Raw genomic sequence first — 20,328 nt, 5'->3', positions numbered from 1 at the left:
ATGAAATCATTGGTTTTATCTGCATTAAAGCAATTCAGAACAAACAGCTCAACATTGTTTTCAAAGTTATTTTGAAAAAACTGAATTCTATTGTACTGGCTGAACAGTATAGATTAAGCCATTAATTTGGTTATTATTATTATTTTTTTCTTGCTTAGATTGTTTTCAGAATCATTCTGAAATACAGTATCTTACAACTACATTATTTGTTGCCTGTCAAATATTCAAAGTTTTCAGTATTAGTATCGGTAGTAAAAAAAAAAAAAAAAAAATATCTGTTTCATTTTCTATTATATTCCGTGGGAAAGTGGAAACAAGACCCCATAATCTTTTTACACATTTCCGGACTACAGAACTGAATACAGTGCACAGTCATATTTGTCTTGATTGTTGGTTAACCAGAAAATATGCTCATCATATGGCAGCATTTGCATTTTGTATTTTTGATAACATTTGATATGCATCTGCATGTGCATTTACTGCTCGACTTCCTCTAAATGCAAAATGCATGTTCCCTTCGGCACTTGTGCATTTGTTATTGAAATCTGTGACACGGCTTAGAGGTTGTAACCCTTGCCATGTACAAGATGCTATCACTGGGGTTCCCTTTCAGTCGGTCACTCTCGACGTCACGTCAGGGACTACTACTAGATCTAGATCTACTACTAGCCAATGCACATTGGCATGCAATTATTATCACAGTGTGAGCATAAAAAGGCAGCAGGTGCAATGCATACCATTTTACTTGTCTATTTAAAGATGCCATTTCACCCATGCATTTCTGTACCTGACACCGGATGACTTTCAAAATCGCTGCCTGACATGTCTGGGCATTAAACATGATGAGGTGGCATTTGCGGATGAGTCATGTTCCCATTGCAGGAATATGAGCATGTCAGAGCTGCGGACCTGGCTTCACTTCCTCAAGGGCTCGGAGTTCCTTTACCTCTCCCACAATCTAGTGCTTGTCCTGGAGGCTGCCAGGTAAAGGCTACTTCCAGCCATAGCACAGGTGGTTTGAGGATTACAGGAGTAGGCAAACCCTTCAGAGAACCAACCTTCGGGAGTCCACCAGTCCTCTTGCACTTCTGATCCAGTAAAGCAGCCAAAGAAACATGCTGGGCCCTCTTCAAAGAGCGTACCAGCGGTATCCTCTGTGCTTCTCCGGGTAACCAGATGTCGATCGAAGGCAGAGCTCTCTGAGGAAGATTCGGCTGTGCTGCCACCGGCATGTTTGTAATGCTTGAATTGGATCCAGATATGACAGCTTTGCTTTCCTGGGACACTGAGAAGGTAGGGCTTGAGTGGAAACCTCCACCATGTCCCGGGTCTTCGAGGTTGGATGATTGATTGACCTGCACGAGAGTGGTCACGATGCAAAAGCTCTGAAAGAGCTCAGAACTGCCACTGACCTTGTGCTCCAAGTGACAAAGGTCACCGCAAGTTCTCTGGATCGTGCAATTTCCACACTTGTGGTCCAGGAGCACCATATCTGGCTTTGTCTGGTCGATATGAGGGACATGTTTGTAATGCTTGAATTGGATCCAAAGTTTGGTTCCTTAATACCACTGTGTCCCAGACGGGCCTCTTAGGCGATGCAGCCAGGTAAGTGTTGCATAGCACACTCAGAAACCTCTCCGATCTGCTCACAAGCCTCCCGAGATGAGTCCCTGCGTTCCACCTCGCTGGTTTCGTTATCAAAGCATTGTCAAAAATAAACCCCAGATACTTAGGTTCGGTGGTCCAGGATCACATATACATTTTCATTAAATCAGGAGAAAAAAAAACTAAAAATAGATAATAATAATGAAAAAAGTATAATACTATTTTATTTATTTATTATTATATACTACTGTATTAATAAAATAAATGAACCTTGTATATCTTAAAGCTACAGTTTTAGTTCATATACATTTCACCAATAAATCAACTTTTAAAGCAGTCAACTCCTCTCCACATTCTGGTTGTAGTAGTAGAAGTTGAATAGGGAAGACATTAGGTTACTCAAGAGAACAGTGTGTGAGAGAGACGATAAAATGTTTGGGTCTTATATATAAAAAAAAAAAACAATCATGAAAGCTTAATGATCATTTACACATTAAACAATAAGTTTAATTAAAACTGTTACTGATTTAACAATTTTACTATTACTGAAATAACCTTTCATTATAGGCCATAACAAGATAATCTGAAACAACCATAAAATTCTACTCTAATGCACCGAGGGATTCTTGGCAAAGGTTCATATATTCACTGCGACTCGTTACCTGCTTTTTTAGAATGGTACTGTACAGAAAAACAGGTCATTAAATCATTTGATGTTGTTTATTTATGCAAAACCTTGTATCTAAACAGGCCTACCACAACTTGCTTAATTCACAAAATAATGTTTAAAACTACTACTTTATTACATAACCATAAATTTAGCTACATCACGATTGCTTTCATGTGCACATTAAGGCGCTCACACAATGCAAAGTAACAGAACTCAAAAGAGATTAGGTGTAATGTTTTATGGACTCGTGTATTTTTGTACGACTTGTATTCCCCTATTGTTATTTACATAAAAAAAAAGTGCTCAAGTAACTCAAGAAACATGTTCTATTATAAACAAAAACGCCAGAATACGTCCTGTCTGCACGCAGCCTAAGCAACAAGGCGCTTGTCTCTGTATCTATTCTTTTGTTTTGTGTTCCCGGGGGAGCTGCTGTGAGACTGTCTTACTGAACACGATCAGGACAGCTGGGACTCGAACTAAACACTAATGTCATGTTTCCTGTCACATGCAGATGGACGCTGATGTGGAGGCGAGCAGTGAAATAGATGAAATCCTCCAGCAGATCGCGGAATTGGATAAATGGAGAGAGATATTTAACTCCCGCGGGTACGCGTGCGCGCGCTCACTGCTGTCTGCTTCTGCTGCCCAGGGCCCATGTTTACTCAACCTGTTTTTTATCTTACAGGTCGGAATTACCACAGGGCTATCTTAAAGTAAGTCTTAATCGGTTTTATTTATTTATATTTGGATTGCGCAATGTTTCTATTTCTAATTTAGACATCTTGCGATGCAAGCAAAGTGTTTTCTAGAGAAAGAAAAATGGTTACTGCTGGTGTAGTTCAGCTCAAAACGACAAAATTATCATAATTTATTTTCCCCTCACATTGCTCCAAACGGGTAAGGATTAACATTTTCCATCTCTGAAACGAAGAAAGATCATTTTGAAAACTTTCAGCCAAACATTTGTATGCACTAACCCACAGGTAGGCATACTGTTTGTATTTTTATTCATGCATTTTTATTTTTTTTAAAGAAATTAGTCTACTGTATATAGATTATTGTTTAAGTGGAAAAAAAGTTATACCAAAACATTGTTTTCTCTAAAACTGTTAGAAAATCAAAAACAAAATACACAAGCAAGTTGTGTTCCAAATTTGAGATTGATATCTTAAAATGAACTTGAATGAACATTTCCACTAGATGAAATTAATTTCCAATGGAAGTTTAACCTTTTTGAATAATGTCAATGTTTCTTTTTCTGTTTTTGCATGTTTGTTCACATAGCAACCCATAAAGCAAATCTTTTCTGGCCCAGCTCCGGGCCACACAATCACTTTTCCCTCAGCCCAAGTGCTGCATAGAATGAGGGCCCTGGAGTGGCCCAGAACTGGATTAAAGACAAGGGTCACACATGGGCCATAACCGTCCTAAATCTCAGCCAGTTAATCACCGTTAGCTGGCCCTGAACTGGGCCAAAACAGGTTTTATTACTGGTACCAAATCTCAAGTAAACCAGAATCCTCAAATCTGAGCCACACCTGAGCCTTATATAGCCCAGACCCAAAACAGAATATTAATATTTGATATTTTTGTATTCTGTATTACTATAAACACCATTATTCATTTTGTGAAATGTTTTGGTAATGTACACACAAACTATGCCAAGAAAATTAAACTTAAAAAGAAAATCAGACTTAAAACCCACACATCATAAATGTGCAATAAAAAAACATATTGCATTTATTTTTAAAAATATATTTTATAAACAAGAGAAAACAAGAAAATCACTCACACTATCAACTTGCAAAACAGTAAAATAAATACTTTAATAGCAATGTTTTGATCGTATGATCTTCATCAGGCATCTATAATTTTATAAACAACAAATCAACTAATGAAGTGGATAATAAAGTAGCGTTATACAGTCTAGAGAAGCGTAACAGACAGACACTCTAATAATAAGAAGTTATTACAGATGTGTCAAAAGAAGTACCACAGTAGTCCAAATGATGATTCATTTTAGTTGCAGTCCACTCTGGCAGAATATAAGGTGTGATGAGCAGGCCATAATTTAAGTGGTTAAACGCAGGAAATAATATCCCAACCCACACTTCTCATTCAAAACACGCATCACCAGAAACACGGCAAGGCGAAATCTTTGGCGAAACAGGCGAGAGCCAATGTGTGTTTGATATTGCTGACGTAAAAATTGTTGTAAAACTTCTTAACGGCAAATTTTAAATTTTTACTAAAGCTACAGAAGAAAGAGATACATATCGCAGATCAGTGGTTTAAAATTTGATCTGTTCCTCACAAAAAGCCTCACATGGATACAGAGGATTTAAATAATAAAAAAAAAAAACTTGTATGATAATTTTATTTATTTTTTGTGCATGACAGCATACTAATGATTTGTCCCATGGTAAACCAAATAAAGATTATATGGTAATGGTTAAATGATCTCTCTCTTTCTCTCTCTCTTTCTTCATGTAAGAATTCTAATATTATTTGTACTGAGAAAAATATACAATTTTATAAAATTATAATTAAGTGCAGTTTAATGCAGTTGACTGATTCACTGGTTTGCTTAATTTTGAAATGATAATTTTTAATTCTGTTATGACTTACCATTTCAAATATTAAATTTAAACAATACTACACTTCATTAAAATGTATGTGATAATTTAACCAGTACCATGCAAAATTTTATTTATCTTTTTTTATCTTGGGTCACATAATATGTTGTCAGATCATCAGCCTGATTTGGGCCTCATAATCACTGAACTGATCTGGGCCACACTCCTCCCACCAGAAATTGGCCCTCATATTGTTTGCCATGATCCACGCTGTGCCATCATTGCCACATACGACCCAGCTCTGGCTGAAAAGGTACATGCCATTGCAGACAGAAGGCCAGTAGTGCCATCTTGAGGCCACAGACTGTTAACGACTTAACGTTAATTAAAGGTGACTCAAGCTTCAAAATGAAAAATCTAAATCAAAGTAATAAACTCTGTGCTATTGTAACATTGGCGTGTGACAACAGGGATGAGGATCCAAGTGCAGGCTTTATTTACAAGAGTGGCCAGGACAGGCAAGGTCAATGAACAGCATAAAAGATATAATCCAGGATGAGACAAAACTGTAATCCAAAAACAGGCAAAGGTCAGGGCAAGCAGCAAAACAACCAGATGAAAGGGTCCAGAGGCGAGGCAAGGCAAGGCAAAACTGGGAAAACAGAGGAATGCTACAGGCTAACAATACGGAACAATGTGTGTGTTTTGCATCAGGCTTTAAATAGGGTGAGATAGAAGAGCTAACAAGACACAGGTGAATGCAATCAATGATGATGAGTCCAGCAAAGGATTATGGGAAATGTAGTCTGGGGTAGGTTGGCAAAAGTCAGAGGTGGCGTGCCATCTGGTGGAGTTCATAGGAACTACAGTAGGAGATTGTGACAGCTTTATTTTGATGAACAGACCGAACTATTAAAAATAGCTAGTCAAGGTTGTAAAGTCTGTTTTGTGAATTAATTTTTAGTATATTGGAATACTTTTGGAGGCTTATAGCAAATATTTTGTGAAGTGATTAGGTGGACATCCCTTTGTGAAAAGTAAGTTTGAAATGGCTCAAGTGTGAGTAAATGATGACAGAGCTTTAATTTTGTGGCCAAATGTTTCTGCTAAATATTTCAAATGAACGTGTTCTGATGCATTCTTCTGTGCTTTTAGCTGTTTTTAATGCAAGAATGCATGGAAATGTAACATTCCGTTTGCCAATGTCACTTATTTGGTTAAGTCTAATATTTCCATAATCGATACTTCAGACACTGTGCTCTCAGGTGGCTGTATGTCATTTTTCCCATGGCATGCAGTCAGCCAATCAGATGAGAGTAAGTGGGTGTCTGCGTAGCTGCAATCCTCTCAACAAACTCCATATCACAGACTGGAAGAGAGGTGTGTGTTTGCTACCACATTTCCTGGAAGACATTTTACCAGGCATATTGTTATTGCCATGGGTGAAATCGTATTTACATGCAATAATAGAGTGCATGTAAAGGCCATCATGACAGATTATCAGGACCTTCTGCGTACCATCAAGAGTTTGCAGCACTCCAGACTGAGCTACATAGAACTTCTTCAAGAGGAGGTGAAGAGAAACCAAGATGTGAGTTATCTGCTGATGGCTCTTTCAACTCAAGCCTGGCAACTTCATATTCATAAGATTAGTAACTGTGCATTGGGATTTCTGTGACTGAAGAGTTATGTAGAAACTGGTAAGTTTAGGGTAAGACTGACTGATTGATTGATTGATTGCACATTTAAAATTAAGATCAAAAGTAAAGTATTTTATATATATATAAAAAACAGATTCTAAATGGAAGGTTTTAAAGTAAAACAGAAAACAGTTATTTTGAATTTAGCAATGTTTTCAAATATTAAACAACATTAAACAAAAATAGTTTTCACTGTTACAGGAGAAAAAAACAAACAAACAAAACAACCGGTATAAGCAATGTTTTGTCAGGAAGCCTAAAAATATGTTTCGTTATCATTTAATAACATTCATTTTACGGGTAAGACAAGGTAGAAGGTATACTGTAGCAACTGCACATTTTCACTTTATCACTTGCAGAGACCTAGTGAGAAGATCAAATCTGAAGAGGACAGTGAGGACTCTTCAAGGCCGGCCACCTCGGCCCATCACGTCAGCGCACAGAACGAGCAGTTTACAGCACCCTACTCCATTCCTCAAACCCTCACAGTGTCTCTGAGTCTGGGTGGGCAACCGCTGTCACCAGAGCTGGCGGTGGTGAGTCGTGGAACATGACCCTGTCACTTGATCCGCTGCTCTATTGACTTGTGCTGTGTGTCCCGAAGACAAAAGACAGGATATTGACTTATCATTTATTTATTAGGACTTTAAGCATTAGATCAAGTTGGTCTCATATAGTCATAACTACTGCTAATTCCATGGAACATGCAATTATGTTTTTAAAAAATAAAAAATAAACCTACATTTCAATGATATTAGCTGGAACTTGGGTGTTGATTTTTATCAAAAATCTTGACTTAATTGTCCTATCACTTGATTTATTATTATCATTATTTTTACATTTCATTTAGCTTTGTCTCTCATACAGAGTCTAAGAAATATTTTGTTTGGAAACACCTTCCATGTATTCAACTATGAGTGGAAGAAATCATTTTTCAAGTTTCGGGAGCCTTTCTCTGAAATGGCATATGCTCTGGAGACTGAGAGGCTGGTGAGTATAAGAGATCTTCATACCTGTCATTATAAGTCATTCCTTATTGTCTTAGTTTTGGGTTTAAACCCTTGAAACTTTCTTTAAAACATGAAAATTCAGATTCATATAAATTAATTGAGGGGACAAAACCTTTCTGTTTGATGTGTAAGTGAAGTAAATGTGTATATCTAAACATAAGTAAAACAAACACAAAACAATCTATGGTTGAAATGGTTAAAGGCATGTTGGTGATAAACATGAATTAATATACTAAAAGAAACTGTCCGAGGCAAGGATCTAAGTGTAGGTTGTTTAATGAAGAAAACTGAGACAAAACATTAACCAAAACTAAAAAAAACAAACAAGCAGAAACAGGCAAAGAACAAGGGAAACACAAGGGGTATATATACTGAGCAGAAGCAATGAATTAATTAGTAACCATTACAAGGATGATGGGTGAGGTTCAATGCTTGTATGGTCGCGACTCGTATCATTTGCAATGAATTACGAGCCGAGCAGAGTGGCTTACGAGCTCTTCCCGACCTCCCGATCATTTTTAAACATGTCTAAAAAGTTTGTGAGCTATCGATTTGAATTTGTGACGTGTGTGGCTGAACGAGCTGATTTGTTGATTTATCTGAAGTTGACCAATCACGAACTAGGAAAACCACAGAAGAAGAAAGACGAAGATAATAGTCCACGGCGAATGTGACCCGTAGGATAAACTCACTGAAGTCTGACAGGAACAGTGAGCGATGTACGGAGTTTCTAGCAACGTGTTCCAATGCCTTTTTAATTCTCTCTCTCTCTCTCTCTCACACACACACGCATATGTAGTTTACAGGGACTCTCGATAGACGTAACGGTATTCTATACTGTATATCCCCATACACTACCTCTATCCATCACGGAAAATGCATGTTTAAAATTTCTATTAAACACCATATAGTATTTTTTAAAGCCATTTGGTTTACGAGGGCACAGTAATTGTCCTCACAAACCATGTTTACATTGTAGTACCTATTTCAGATATTTATAAACCATATGCAAGAACACACACACACACACAGGGTGACCAAACGTCCCAGTTTCCTATTGCTGAAAAATAACCTGTACGTGTAGGAAACAGTCACGGCTCGTATCAATATTTTATATGCAGTTATGAGAGAGGGAGAGAAGTTATATTAGGCGCATTCGACTTGAAGCAGCGCTGCACAGAATGATCACCTGTATGACATCAAAGTACCGCGAGAGCGATTCGAATGCATTGGATATGTGTGCTCTTTTATTGCTCTTGCGGTACTTTAATGTCATACAGTGATGCTTCTGTGCGTGCAGCGGTTCTTCAAGTCGAACGCGTCTGTCAACTTCGTGCGATTGCTTCTGGAATTCGCAGGTTGTAAAATCGTGTCGTATATCATCTCGTCCGTAAGATTTTCAGATAAACTCACTCGTGCCGTGTGCGTGGACATACGATCTTCTGACCATCCGAATTCGCACCCTGTACGCCCGCCTTAAGCAGAGAGTATTTTTTTCAGTGCACATGTTAACAGATTAGCGCATTCACACCACACGCAGAGGCAGTTCAGACATGTGTAGCAGGAGCAGAGCAGAAGCAACGGTGCCACAATCATTTCAGTGCAGAGTCTACTTTTGCTGTGTTACTTTTACCTGATTAACATAAAAAAATTACATATTTCACCATAAAATCATGTAAGTGAAGTGTTTCACAGTCACCATATGAAAAACAAAATAGGGTACCTATAACAGGACTAAAGGCACACCTTAAGAAAAAAATAGCTTTTCACTATGCCCATAATGTGATTGCAGAAAAATATTGTTATGAGGTAGCAAGGGGGACCTTTAAAAAACATGGGGCAAAAGGCACACAGTATAGTAAAGGCACATGCTATATATATATATATATATATATATATATATATATATATATATATATATATATATATATATATATATATATATATATATATATAATAAATTCAATTGTGGCCACATTGTACTACGTTTCCCCCTTCATTTTAATTTATTTAAATCATAGCCAATTGTGGCATGTAAAGAGCTCCATACTATTATACATAAAATCAATTATAATGAAAAAATATATATAATTCCAAAATCATCTTTGAAATTAATTACACAACTGGTATTATTTGTTTGAGCTTCATCGTATAGAAACTATGGTGGTTATGACATTTTATTATTATTATTTGAATGTTGTTTTTCTGAGTCAGTAATCTCTATACTTGGTACTATGACAGTCAGAATCCTTGTCAGATGTGTCATCATTATGCTTTTGCATTCTGGAATTGAAGGCATTACTCACTCAGAAATTAAAGTTTTGTCATTATTCATTCACCTTTGTCATTTCAGACCACGTTATTTCCCATGGTGCATGAAATGACAATCTAGTCCACATTCACATCTTAAATTTAAAACTGGTACATCGTAAGAACTTTTTTGGGGGGTGAATTACCTTAAACTGAGTCAATTTGATTAGGTATTGTATTCTTATTTGACACTTGAACAGATTTAACAGTTCTTAAAAAAGCTGTTGTAAGTAGAACTGGAAAAAGACTTACTAAAAATACTGGCAAAGCCCAGACTGGAGACAGTTGACCTGATGTGTGATCACGTTATCTAACTTACTTCCCCTTTGCCAGAACTGCAAGTTAAATATGTGAACAAGGATTTTGTTACAAGCTTAAGTAGATCACTTCTCATAGGTCTTTTCATGGAGAAGTCATGACTTCAGATTGATTAGCCCTTCACTATTGTTTGAACTTTGCATCACTACCTGCCACCTCATTATTTCATAATGAGCTTGAAATGTTGGCTGTTTTCTTATCCACAGATCATTGGCACTCTTAAACTAAGGCAGCTAAGTTAACATGCTTTCCATCATCCAAATGATGTCCCTTATGCTCACCAAGGGTGGATTTATTTGATCAAAAATACAGTAAAAGCAGTAATATCATGAAATGCTATTACAAATTAAAACCACTATTCTCTAGTCAAGTAACATTTACTTATATTGAACTTTATATAATACAGATTGTTTCAAAGCAACTTTACTGTGATAAACAAGAAAATAATGATTGATTCATTAATCAGTTAGAAAAAAAAGTTCATTGTTGATTGAGTTTGGTTCAATAATGTGGTTTCCCATCTCTCACTCAAGGTCAATGCAGTGACATCAGGGGTAACATTTGGGAGCCCCAAACACCTCTGATACTTTAGAAAAGGCCAATGAGATTTTTCAAGTGGAATTTGCATGTCACTCTCCTGGATAAAGAATGTGAAAAAAAACGGCTTTCACATTCATTATTTTTTTTTCTCTGAGATTCTCTCCATTCGCCTCTGCCTAGAAACGTTGTTGGATTTCTGTATGGCACATTTCAGTTGTTCTCTTTCCCACATGCACTGTTAAGTGCAAAAGAGTTCCCCTGGGTGCTTCAATGAGCTACTAAAAGAGAGATTTCCATAAGAGAACATTCTCTAACAAGAGAGTTTCCCCATAAAAGAGACATTTCCCCTAAGAGCAACACTGTAGAAAACATCTTTTTAAAGATTAAATTCCAAGTTTTAGTCCAAGTTTCCTATCCAAAACCTGTGAAATCACATCATCCATGATGACAAGAGCTTACAGCGCTGTCAGACATGCCGCCGCCACCCTGCATGGCCTGGTCATCATGCAGGGCCAGACACTGAGAGAGATGCACAAAGTTAGCCCTGACCCAGTAGCATGCAGGAGCTGCAAGTGGCAACTGCTCTTGGTCTATGGATGACGGAGGTCACAGCACAGACACTTGGTCAGGCAATGTCCACCCAGGTGGTCCAATAATCCATCCATGGCTCAACATTGCAGAGATGAGGGATGCCAAGAAAGAGCCCTTTGTTCAGAGCAAGGTAGGTGTTTCGACACCTTTACAGCCAAAGCAATGACATCAGGTTGTTACCTGGGTGCTCCTCTTGTAGAGTCTGAACACATGGTTAACACTTCCACTCTATCATGCTGGCTCATCAGAACAATTCAACCCAAAAGAAAAGGTTGTGGGTCAGGGCCAGTCTAAGATCTGCAAGTTTTGAATCAGGGACTGCATAAGCACCTTTTCATTTTGATGTTGATGCAGAACTGCATTTTGACATGCATCAAAATCAAGAATGGTTTGTGGCAACACACAATGAATAATAATCCCCCTTCACTTTGAAGTTGTACGTGGCTGATGTAGAAGCACATTATGACAGAGTAGATGGTTAGTACATAGGAAAGCACAACCTGGTCAGTATTTTCCTCAGAAATGTGTGGAGGGTAACCCACTGGGGTCTGAGGGGGGTTTTAAGTTTCGACATGCCCTGTCATTAGTGCCTTTTCAGTGTCATATAAATATATTAAAGCTGCAATATGTGATTTTTGTAATTGACCACAAGAGGGCGCATTTCCAACAATAACAAAGGCGAAGCTTGATGACGATATGAAGCAGGTGACGATGGGAGATGTCGTTTTTATTGCGTTTTCACCATAGCAATGTATCTAAATTGGATAAACAAATCATGATCACGGATGAGGTAATTTATTCGTTTTTGTATTACCTGTATATCTGATCGAATTATTTTATGTAATAATACCCCTCTCTCCCGGGTCCTCTCTGACGGTCCTCGCACTCGCTCCGAGTGGGGCTCGAACCCGGGTCTTCGGCATGGGAGGCGGATGCACTAACAAGGAGGCTAAATGGCTACAGCCACTAGCATCTGTCGCTAGTGCGTCTCTTGAGATCGGGGAGTGAGGTTTACCTGCACAGCACTACTCGCTGGCCTCCGTTACATATATTATCCCGTTACAACTTACAGCTATTTGTTAAATGATTTGTTGGGTTAATGTTGTGCAGTGTTACGTGTTTATGGTTAATGCCGTGTTGTTTAACATGCTCAAACCAATCGTTCTAAAAGTAAATTTGAACGAACATTTGCAAGTAATGACTAAATATATTTTTAACAACACATATCCGATTTTATTTAATTGTACTGCCATAATCTCGGTCACCACACGTGATAAAAATCCTTACCTTAGCAAAAAGAGCAATATAACTTTGTTTATAAGTGCTATTATTGAAACTTAAACAGTCCATTTGCCACGTTATGTTATTTTCTCACAGGTAACGTTATTGATAAAAAAATGCTACAGTGACAGAATGTACAGGCATGTGGTTTAATTCATATCTATTAAAATCATCTTTACTGTAACTATTACGTTACTTGTACAATAACAAAATAAATAATTGATTTGCTTACCTGTCTATCAATACACTCGCGAGAGCAGAGTCTCTGTCAAGTCCAAGATTTTCGCACAGCTCTCTCCATCTCGTAAACGCCTGGCTGATATTTATCCTGGGTTTATTCCTCCGTTTGTCACACAGTCTGCGTGTATCCGAATATGGACGCTTACGTTTTCCTGGCACTTCAATACTCGCCAAAGAGTAATCGTGATCCATAACAATAACATAACCACCACTTATGCATTTGACCATGTGATATTCCGGTGTGGTGGAACATCACATGGTCTACACTGGAAACAAAGTATAGAGCGGACATTGCGTCACTGAGAGGCGACATTTCTTGTCCGGGACGGCCAGTTATTTAAAATCGGAATTTCTCTGAAATAAAAAATCTTTGGAGACTTTTGAGATATTGTAAGTACACAACTGGAGGAAATATATCACACTGTGCAAGTTATTTTCGGAAATTTATTATAAAATTCCTCCATATTGGAGCTTTAATGACTAATATATATATATTTTATATTTTTCTTTGTTAGCAAAATGTGAATGGAGTTCTGCCCAAAATACTCTCTGAGACTCCGACTCCTTTCAGGCATCAGGTGATGAATGTGTAAGCGCTCCATTGTGTCAAGACAGACACAGCCATGTCCTTGCTGGGCTATATCCAATGCCTTTGTGAGATTTTTACAATCGCCATGTTAAGCCAGTTTTGTCACAAATGTTACTGGGTATGAACAGGTTAGCATTAGGCAACTGGCTGACAACTTGCACGGAGTGCCTTTCCCTTCTCTGAGGTGAAAATGTGCACTTTTTTTGTCCGTTTGAGTTCTCCATTTCCTGCGAACCCTGAACACCATCATGTTTCGCCAGCACGGTAATGAGTACTAATTTCAAGTATGAGTACCTAATTTGGCGGAGAAATTCACTACCAGGCAAGTTACTCATGGTGTGCCCCTTTTCAAGTGAGCCCATGTACTTGGGTTAAGTGCTCCATATGTGCTGATTCCCTCTTGGTAATCCCGTATGATCCATTTTCCACTGTCGGAAAACCGTGTGTCTTCCACTGGGCAAGGCTTCGTAACACAGATCAGATGGTTGAACATTTAATATAGGGCCCCCTAGTGTCACTAATTTGACACAATATCAAGTGAGTGAGGGAATGTCTTGGTTACTATTGTTACCTCTGTTCTCTTGATGGAGGGAACAATATGTTGTGTCCCTCCTGTCATACACTGAACAACCCACTGAAATGACAGAGACACTGTTTTGGCTCCTTGGAACAAACCTAAATGAGTGGAGCACGGCATCACCTTTTATAACCGTATGGAGTTTGGGGTTCCCAGTCGCCCTAATGTCACTCCATCAGAGAACAAAGGTTACAGTAGTAACGGAGATGTTTGGATCTAGTATCTTCTGTGTCACTTGATCCTCCAGAAATCATTCTAAAATGCTGATTTGTTACTAAAGACTTATTTCTTATTATAAATAATGTTGAAAACAGTTCTGTGTTAGTTCTGCCAAAAATGAACATTTCGCGATTTAAGTATCTGATTATTTTTTATTTGGCTAAACTGTCCCTTTATATACACAAAGGCTGGTACAATCTGTTTTAATTATAACCTTTGGACAAGTCATATGTGTATTTGTTGTGTTTCATCATTAACATGGAAGTCCTGTGTTCTGAAATGTCGATTACTGTTAAAGGAAATTAAAATGTGGAATTAAGTGAGAGAAATGCATGACATAAGTGAGCTCAAACAGCGTTTTCTCTTTCTGTTCACTTACAGGGAGGAGCGTGTACTATTCAGATGGTGGTTCAAGGTCATATTATTAAATATTTGCTCTTCGACCAGTCAGTAAACTCATGCACAATGCGAAGGTGATACATTTTTTCAAGGATGTATAATTGGGATATAACCATGGCAGAGGGGAAAGATTTCAAATTTTTAGTCAGTAATAACTTGCATTTCAATCTGTTTCTTTCAGAACATTTATGGTTGGGGTAGAAATGGTATTAATAGCTCCAAAATATTGCTATTTCTATATTACATAAATTTAATAACAATAACAAATAAAATTAATATACATATTTAGCATTTGAAATCACTTGTGTCATTCAAATGAAAGTTTTTTGATGGTTTTGACTGAATCATCTGAACTGAAATGAGAATGTTGTGGTACTGCAGTCCAGTGTATCACAGCTCTGACAGACTCTTTCTTTCTCTCGTTCTCAGTATGGTGACGGTAGGGGAGAACGAGCAGAGGAAGGCCCTGGCAGCCGCTCTGTCTGACATCTTGTGGACAGCTGGTGAGGAGCAGACCGCTACCGTCTGCTTGGTCACATCAGAGCGCTGTTTTACCCCCCACATGGACTACAAACTGGACAACTTCACAGAGAGGGTACATGCAGTTTATAAAAACGTTAACATACAGCTTATTTTTTATTTTTATTTTTTTTTAATTTCTTACTTTTTGAAAATTCTACAGTTGCAGATTTTCACCTTTAAAGAGAAAGAAGATGTTAGATCATTTATATGGGAGCACATCCAATGTGTGAGTATATTTTTATAACACAAATTATATATTAATGGGTAAATTTATGCCTATGATAACTTTAATAAATGTACTTGATAATTATAATCACACTTTCTTTGACTTACCCATTTTTTTATTTTTTTTTTACTTTCACCTGAATGTCTTTAGTTTAAGGAAGAAGGAAGCCATGGCATCATACTTTTTCTGTACAGTCTTATCTTCTCCAGGACTATTGACAAGTATGTTTACAGGTTTTCATGAAATAAATGAGTACTTCGATTCAGCAAGGAAGCATTACATTGATCAAAAGTGAGCGTAAAGACATTTACACTGTTACAAAAAAAGAAAAGAAAAGAAAAAAGTCATAATACAGTCAGTTCGTAAAATAATATGGATCTGCCATATGAAAAAAATAGAGAATTATCAGAGAGAATTTTAGTAGGCTATTTTAAATGAATGAAGTGAGTGATTGAATTAAACAGTCTCTGAATTTGTAGGATTCGGGCAGACTTTGATTGTACCACCACTCATCTTTTGCATTTGAGCTTGGGGAACTTTGTTTGTCGACAGGTGAGGAAGGGGTTTTTTCGAGATTTTTGTTCATTTGACTTGTTAGCATTTAATTGTATCAAACTGTCTCTACATCCATTAGGCTTTATTAAACCTGTTGCTGACCGGCCACGCGACTCCTCAAGTCTTCAATGGTACATCACTGAACGATGAGCAACACAAAGCTCTCCACGGGGTTCTGACACGCAGTCATGTCGGATATCTGCTCTGGAACAGAGAACAATTCAACCATGCACAGCTCCCCCTGGTACAGAACCCATCCTATGGGTTTGGTCTTTCACTCTAAACTTTACATTACTGTAGGCAACATATGAATATATGCAAGCTCACATATAAGTGATGGTTTGTGAAAGTAAACATTTAAAATTTTGATTTGCATAATTTTAATAAAGACCTGGAGAAACCTTACAGTTTTTATAGGCACATTAAAAAGAATCTTAACAATGAGAAAATATAAGTAACATTAAATATACATACTCATTGTCACAAATACATGCTGTAAAATAAAAGTTATAAAGTAATATGAAAAAAAATTCAGTAAATATTTTAATAGGTTATGACATTTCAATTCTCACAAAGATGTGTTCTGTGTCCTCGCGTCCCTCCGAGTTGGTTCTATCAAGGTAACATGGCTAGACAGGTCCCTCTCTGTTTTGGGGGTTCTTGGAGATGACTAAATACTGAGGTTACTTGAGGCACCCTAAAATGGCTCCCAACACGTTCACCAAAGAGGTCTGCTAATAGATCAGTGACAAACTTTGTCAAAAAGCAGCGCACTATTCTTTCTTTTTTTTTTTTTAAGAATACTTTTGGAAATAATATAATGAATGTAATGTTTTCAGACTTAGCTGAATGTAAATTGCAGTTAAATAAAAAGGATACATGTCTCAATGATAAAGTAGTTCATTAGAAACACACATCTAATATATGACTCTAAAACCAGCAAGTAAACTCCTTGGATATATGTGAGTGTACAAACATTAATAAATGTATTCACGTCACACCACACCAACTTACATATTACAGCCTTTACTGTCATTTCCTTGTAATAAAAAGTCAAACAGCATTACTGACCTTTGACACACGGACATAAGGGGTCCATTCTGTGAAATAATTTTCTGCTTTGTTGCTTTCTGCATGTTGTTTGCACCACATTTCATGGGCTCTGTTTGAAGCTAATCCCCAGCTTGTATTGATGTTTTTCTGGTTTCATTTTGTAAGGCTTTATTTTAAAAAATGCTGCTTTATCTACTCCCACAGGACTTTGGGCTTCTTAATTCCTGTTTTACTGCACTGTAATCTGTTATATTTTGAACACATCCATTGAGTTGAACACTTTTCTCCTAAGGTGGGCAGCATGCTGAAAACCCCCAGGCTGCCTATCTGGGTGTGCAACATCAATGGCACCTACAGTGTTTTATTCAGCCCAAACCGTTCGCTGCTCTCAGACTGGAAAATGGAGCATCTTTTCCAGCTTTACTTCTACAATGGCTATCCAACTCAGCTCAGCACAACAATGCTCACCATAGGTAGAGTCGTTAGCTGCTGCCCACACGTCTTTCTCATTGATGCCACCTGCCTGTGTGAACCAAACATTTTAAATATATGAATTGTATTGCTCTTTTGTATTTCAGATACACACTCCCATCACTGGGAGGCTGAACATAATGATATTCAAGAATACCCTGAAAAAAAGTTTCCATCTGTAGAGATGACCATTAGGACCAAGTGGGAGGGAGCAGTTATTGACTGGAATGGGACAGTGCCTTTTTTCTGAAGAGATTTGAAGCAGGGTCACCTGATTTGTAGCATACATCTCCTGGCCTGAAATAGAGTATTTTATAGACTAACATACTGTAGGTTAAAATTTGGGCTTTACTTTTGACTTTCAGTTTGGCTTGCGAATCTTAATAACACGATTACCCTTCACAACCTGTCCATTTGAACATCTCAGAATCTGAGCATTTAATACATGAAAACCTTAAATATGTAAAACATGTCTTTTGTAAAACAACATCTTTTGTTTGTTAAAAATAGATTCAAATCTGGTACACATGTCCCTTTCCGGGCCTATATTAGCCCCCATACTGTTTTTGTCCTTCTATTTGTATCTGACATGGGTTCAGATTGCTAGTATCAAGTCTCAAGTCATGACAGAAAAAGTGAAAGTGAAAGTGAAGTGAAAGTGAAGTGACATTCAGCCAAGTATGGTGACCCATACTCAGAATTTGTGCTCTGCATTTAACCCATCCGAAATGCACACACACAGAGCAGTGAACACACACACACACTGTGAGCACACACCCGGAGCAGTGTTCATCATTTATGCTGCGGCGCCCGGGGAGCAGTTGGGGGTTCGATGCCTTGCTCAAGGGCACCTAAGTCGTGGTATTGAAGGTGGAGAGAGAGCTGTTCATGCACTCCCCCCACCCACAATTCCATCCGGCCCGAGACTCCAACTCACAACCCTTCGATTGGGAGTCCAACCCTCTAACCATTAGGCCACGACTTCCCCTAAAAAAGCTGATATCTATGTAACATATTTTTGATTGTTTATAGATTGAACTCCTGACTGTAACATTTGGTTTACTTGTAAGAATGGGCAAACAAATAACAGTAAAGTTATATTTTAAAAATAAAAAATCATGTAAATTCAGTGAGTTATGGCCTACAGGGTGATTGAAGGAAGACAGAAAGTACTGAAGATCTGCATTATAAGGAGCTTTACTTGTAGCAATATTTTAACTGTTCAGGACTCTAACAGGTGTTCAGTATAGAAATGATAGATTACTACTGAATATCAGATTTTCTGAATTTGGTAAAAACAACAGAGGACTTAAGACAAAGCCTTGTGGCACATCACTTCAATATGCAGTAAAGGTTCTTATTTGATGTAGTTTATTATCAAAGGCTATATTGACATAATAGGATATACACGTTTATGACAGAATTATAGTGCATTATACAAAAGAAATAGAAAACATATTTTATATACTGAGATACAGGTGTATAAATACAATATTGCCAATAAGAACTTATAAACTTAATGTGTCTTTCTAAAGAAGGTCGACTTTATCAGTTAACAACTGCATCTAACATTCTGAGCATATATGTATTCCCTTCACAGATTTTCTCTTTTGGATGTGTAATAAGATGACACATAAATGGCTATTTTTCAATACCCGTTAATATATAATTTGGGAATTGATAGTGAAAACAGATCTGGTCTTTTGTGTTATGCAACATAATTTCAATATTACAATATTTAAGATGTAAAACCTTGATCTGTAAGAGCCAGAACAAAGTCTTTATCATACACTGTAAAACCCGACAAGTTAACTTAACTCAAATCGTTTGAGTAAACTGATTGCCTTGACTGTAATACCTGACAAGTAAACTAAACTCAAACGGTTTGAGTAAACAGATATCCTTAAGTTATGTTAACTCAAACCATTTGAGGAAACCGATTGCCTTAAACCGTTTATGTTGAAAAAACTAACAGTTATGAGTACTCTGAACTTAATTCAGTTGAGTTCACTGAAAGAAGATATACATTGCAATTAAGTGATTAAGTGATTAATTGAGCTTTAGTGATGAACACCTGCTGTTAACAAACAGAATCACTGAAGAAAAGAGAGAAAGGAACAACAGCTGACTTCAGACACAGCTTCACTCAAACCTGACAAGTTATGTTAACTCAAACCATTTGAGGAAACTGATTGCCTTAAACCATTTAAGTTCAAAAAACTAATAGTTACGAGTACTCTGAACTTAATTCAGTTGAGTTCATTGAAAGAAGATATACATTGCAATTAAGTAATTAAGTGATTAACTAAGTGCTGATTGTGAATTAGTGATGAACAGCTGCTGTTAACAAACAGAATCACTGAAGAAAAGAGAAACACAAGAACTACTACAACTGACTTCAGACACAGACTTAGATGAAATCAACTGAAATAAAATACATGAAATCTCTCAAGATTTGATTAAACAACCCCACAAACAGCATCACCAGCTCCACTTATTAATAACCAGACTGACTTTATTTCTGTCAGACGTCTACAGAAGATCTTATTGAGATCTGAACTAAGGTTTAGATGTTGATTTATTGTTTCATTTGAAGTAACCATGTTAGAGATCAGTGTTTGCTTTAGTTGGGCTCTTGACCCTTGATTTCTGTCTTAGTCTTTTCTCTGGCTGTTATAACTGTGTGTTTCTAAAGCACATTTGTTGTAACTCAAAAGCCCAGAAGAAATGCCATCAGGCGTTCACCTGTACCTACATGTAGATTGTTGTACTTTATAGCTGTGATGATAATTTTTCATTATTATTCACAAATATTGATCTATACATAGTCTAATCTCTGATTAAACAAATGTGTAATTAGTAGAAGTGGACCT

General features: G+C 37.3%; 1 protein-coding gene across 1 annotated transcript; it reads left to right on the top strand.

Moving 5' to 3' along the window:
• The first annotated feature begins 2,476 nt into the window (after positions 1 to 2,476).
• On the top strand, positions 2,477 to 18,932 carry LOC128028707 (inactive ubiquitin carboxyl-terminal hydrolase MINDY-4B-like). The gene is made up of 12 exons (XM_052616008.1): positions 2,477 to 2,884; positions 2,964 to 2,991; positions 6,914 to 7,090; positions 7,422 to 7,544; positions 14,611 to 14,702; positions 15,058 to 15,223; positions 15,311 to 15,376; positions 15,527 to 15,597; positions 15,856 to 15,928; positions 16,011 to 16,175; positions 17,277 to 17,457; positions 17,563 to 18,932. The coding sequence occupies exons 1-12, from the start codon at positions 2,784 to 2,786 to the stop codon at positions 17,703 to 17,705; spliced, it is 1,386 nt and encodes a 461-aa protein (XP_052471968.1). The 5' UTR covers positions 2,477 to 2,783; the 3' UTR covers positions 17,706 to 18,932.
• The last annotated feature ends 1,396 nt before the right edge of the window (positions 18,933 to 20,328 follow it).

The sequence above is a fragment of the Carassius gibelio genome, chromosome A15 (genome assembly GCF_023724105.1).
Source record: "Carassius gibelio isolate Cgi1373 ecotype wild population from Czech Republic chromosome A15, carGib1.2-hapl.c, whole genome shotgun sequence".
Lineage (NCBI taxonomy): Eukaryota > Metazoa > Chordata > Actinopteri > Cypriniformes > Cyprinidae > Carassius > Carassius gibelio.
This window is presented reverse-complemented; position numbering and strand designations above follow the sequence as displayed.

Bases quoted from the DNA above. Each gene is read 5' to 3' on its own strand.
- LOC128028707 (XM_052616008.1), top strand. From the start codon at position 2,784: ATGCAGATGGACGCTGATGTGGAGGCGAGCAGTGAAATAGATGAAATC. The intron at 16,176-17,276 runs GTACAGAACCCA...TTTTCTCCTAAG, and splicing joins ACCATGCACAGCTCCCCCTG to GTGGGCAGCATGCTGAAAAC. The intron at 17,458-17,562 runs GTAGAGTCGTTA...TTTGTATTTCAG, and splicing joins CACAACAATGCTCACCATAG to ATACACACTCCCATCACTGG.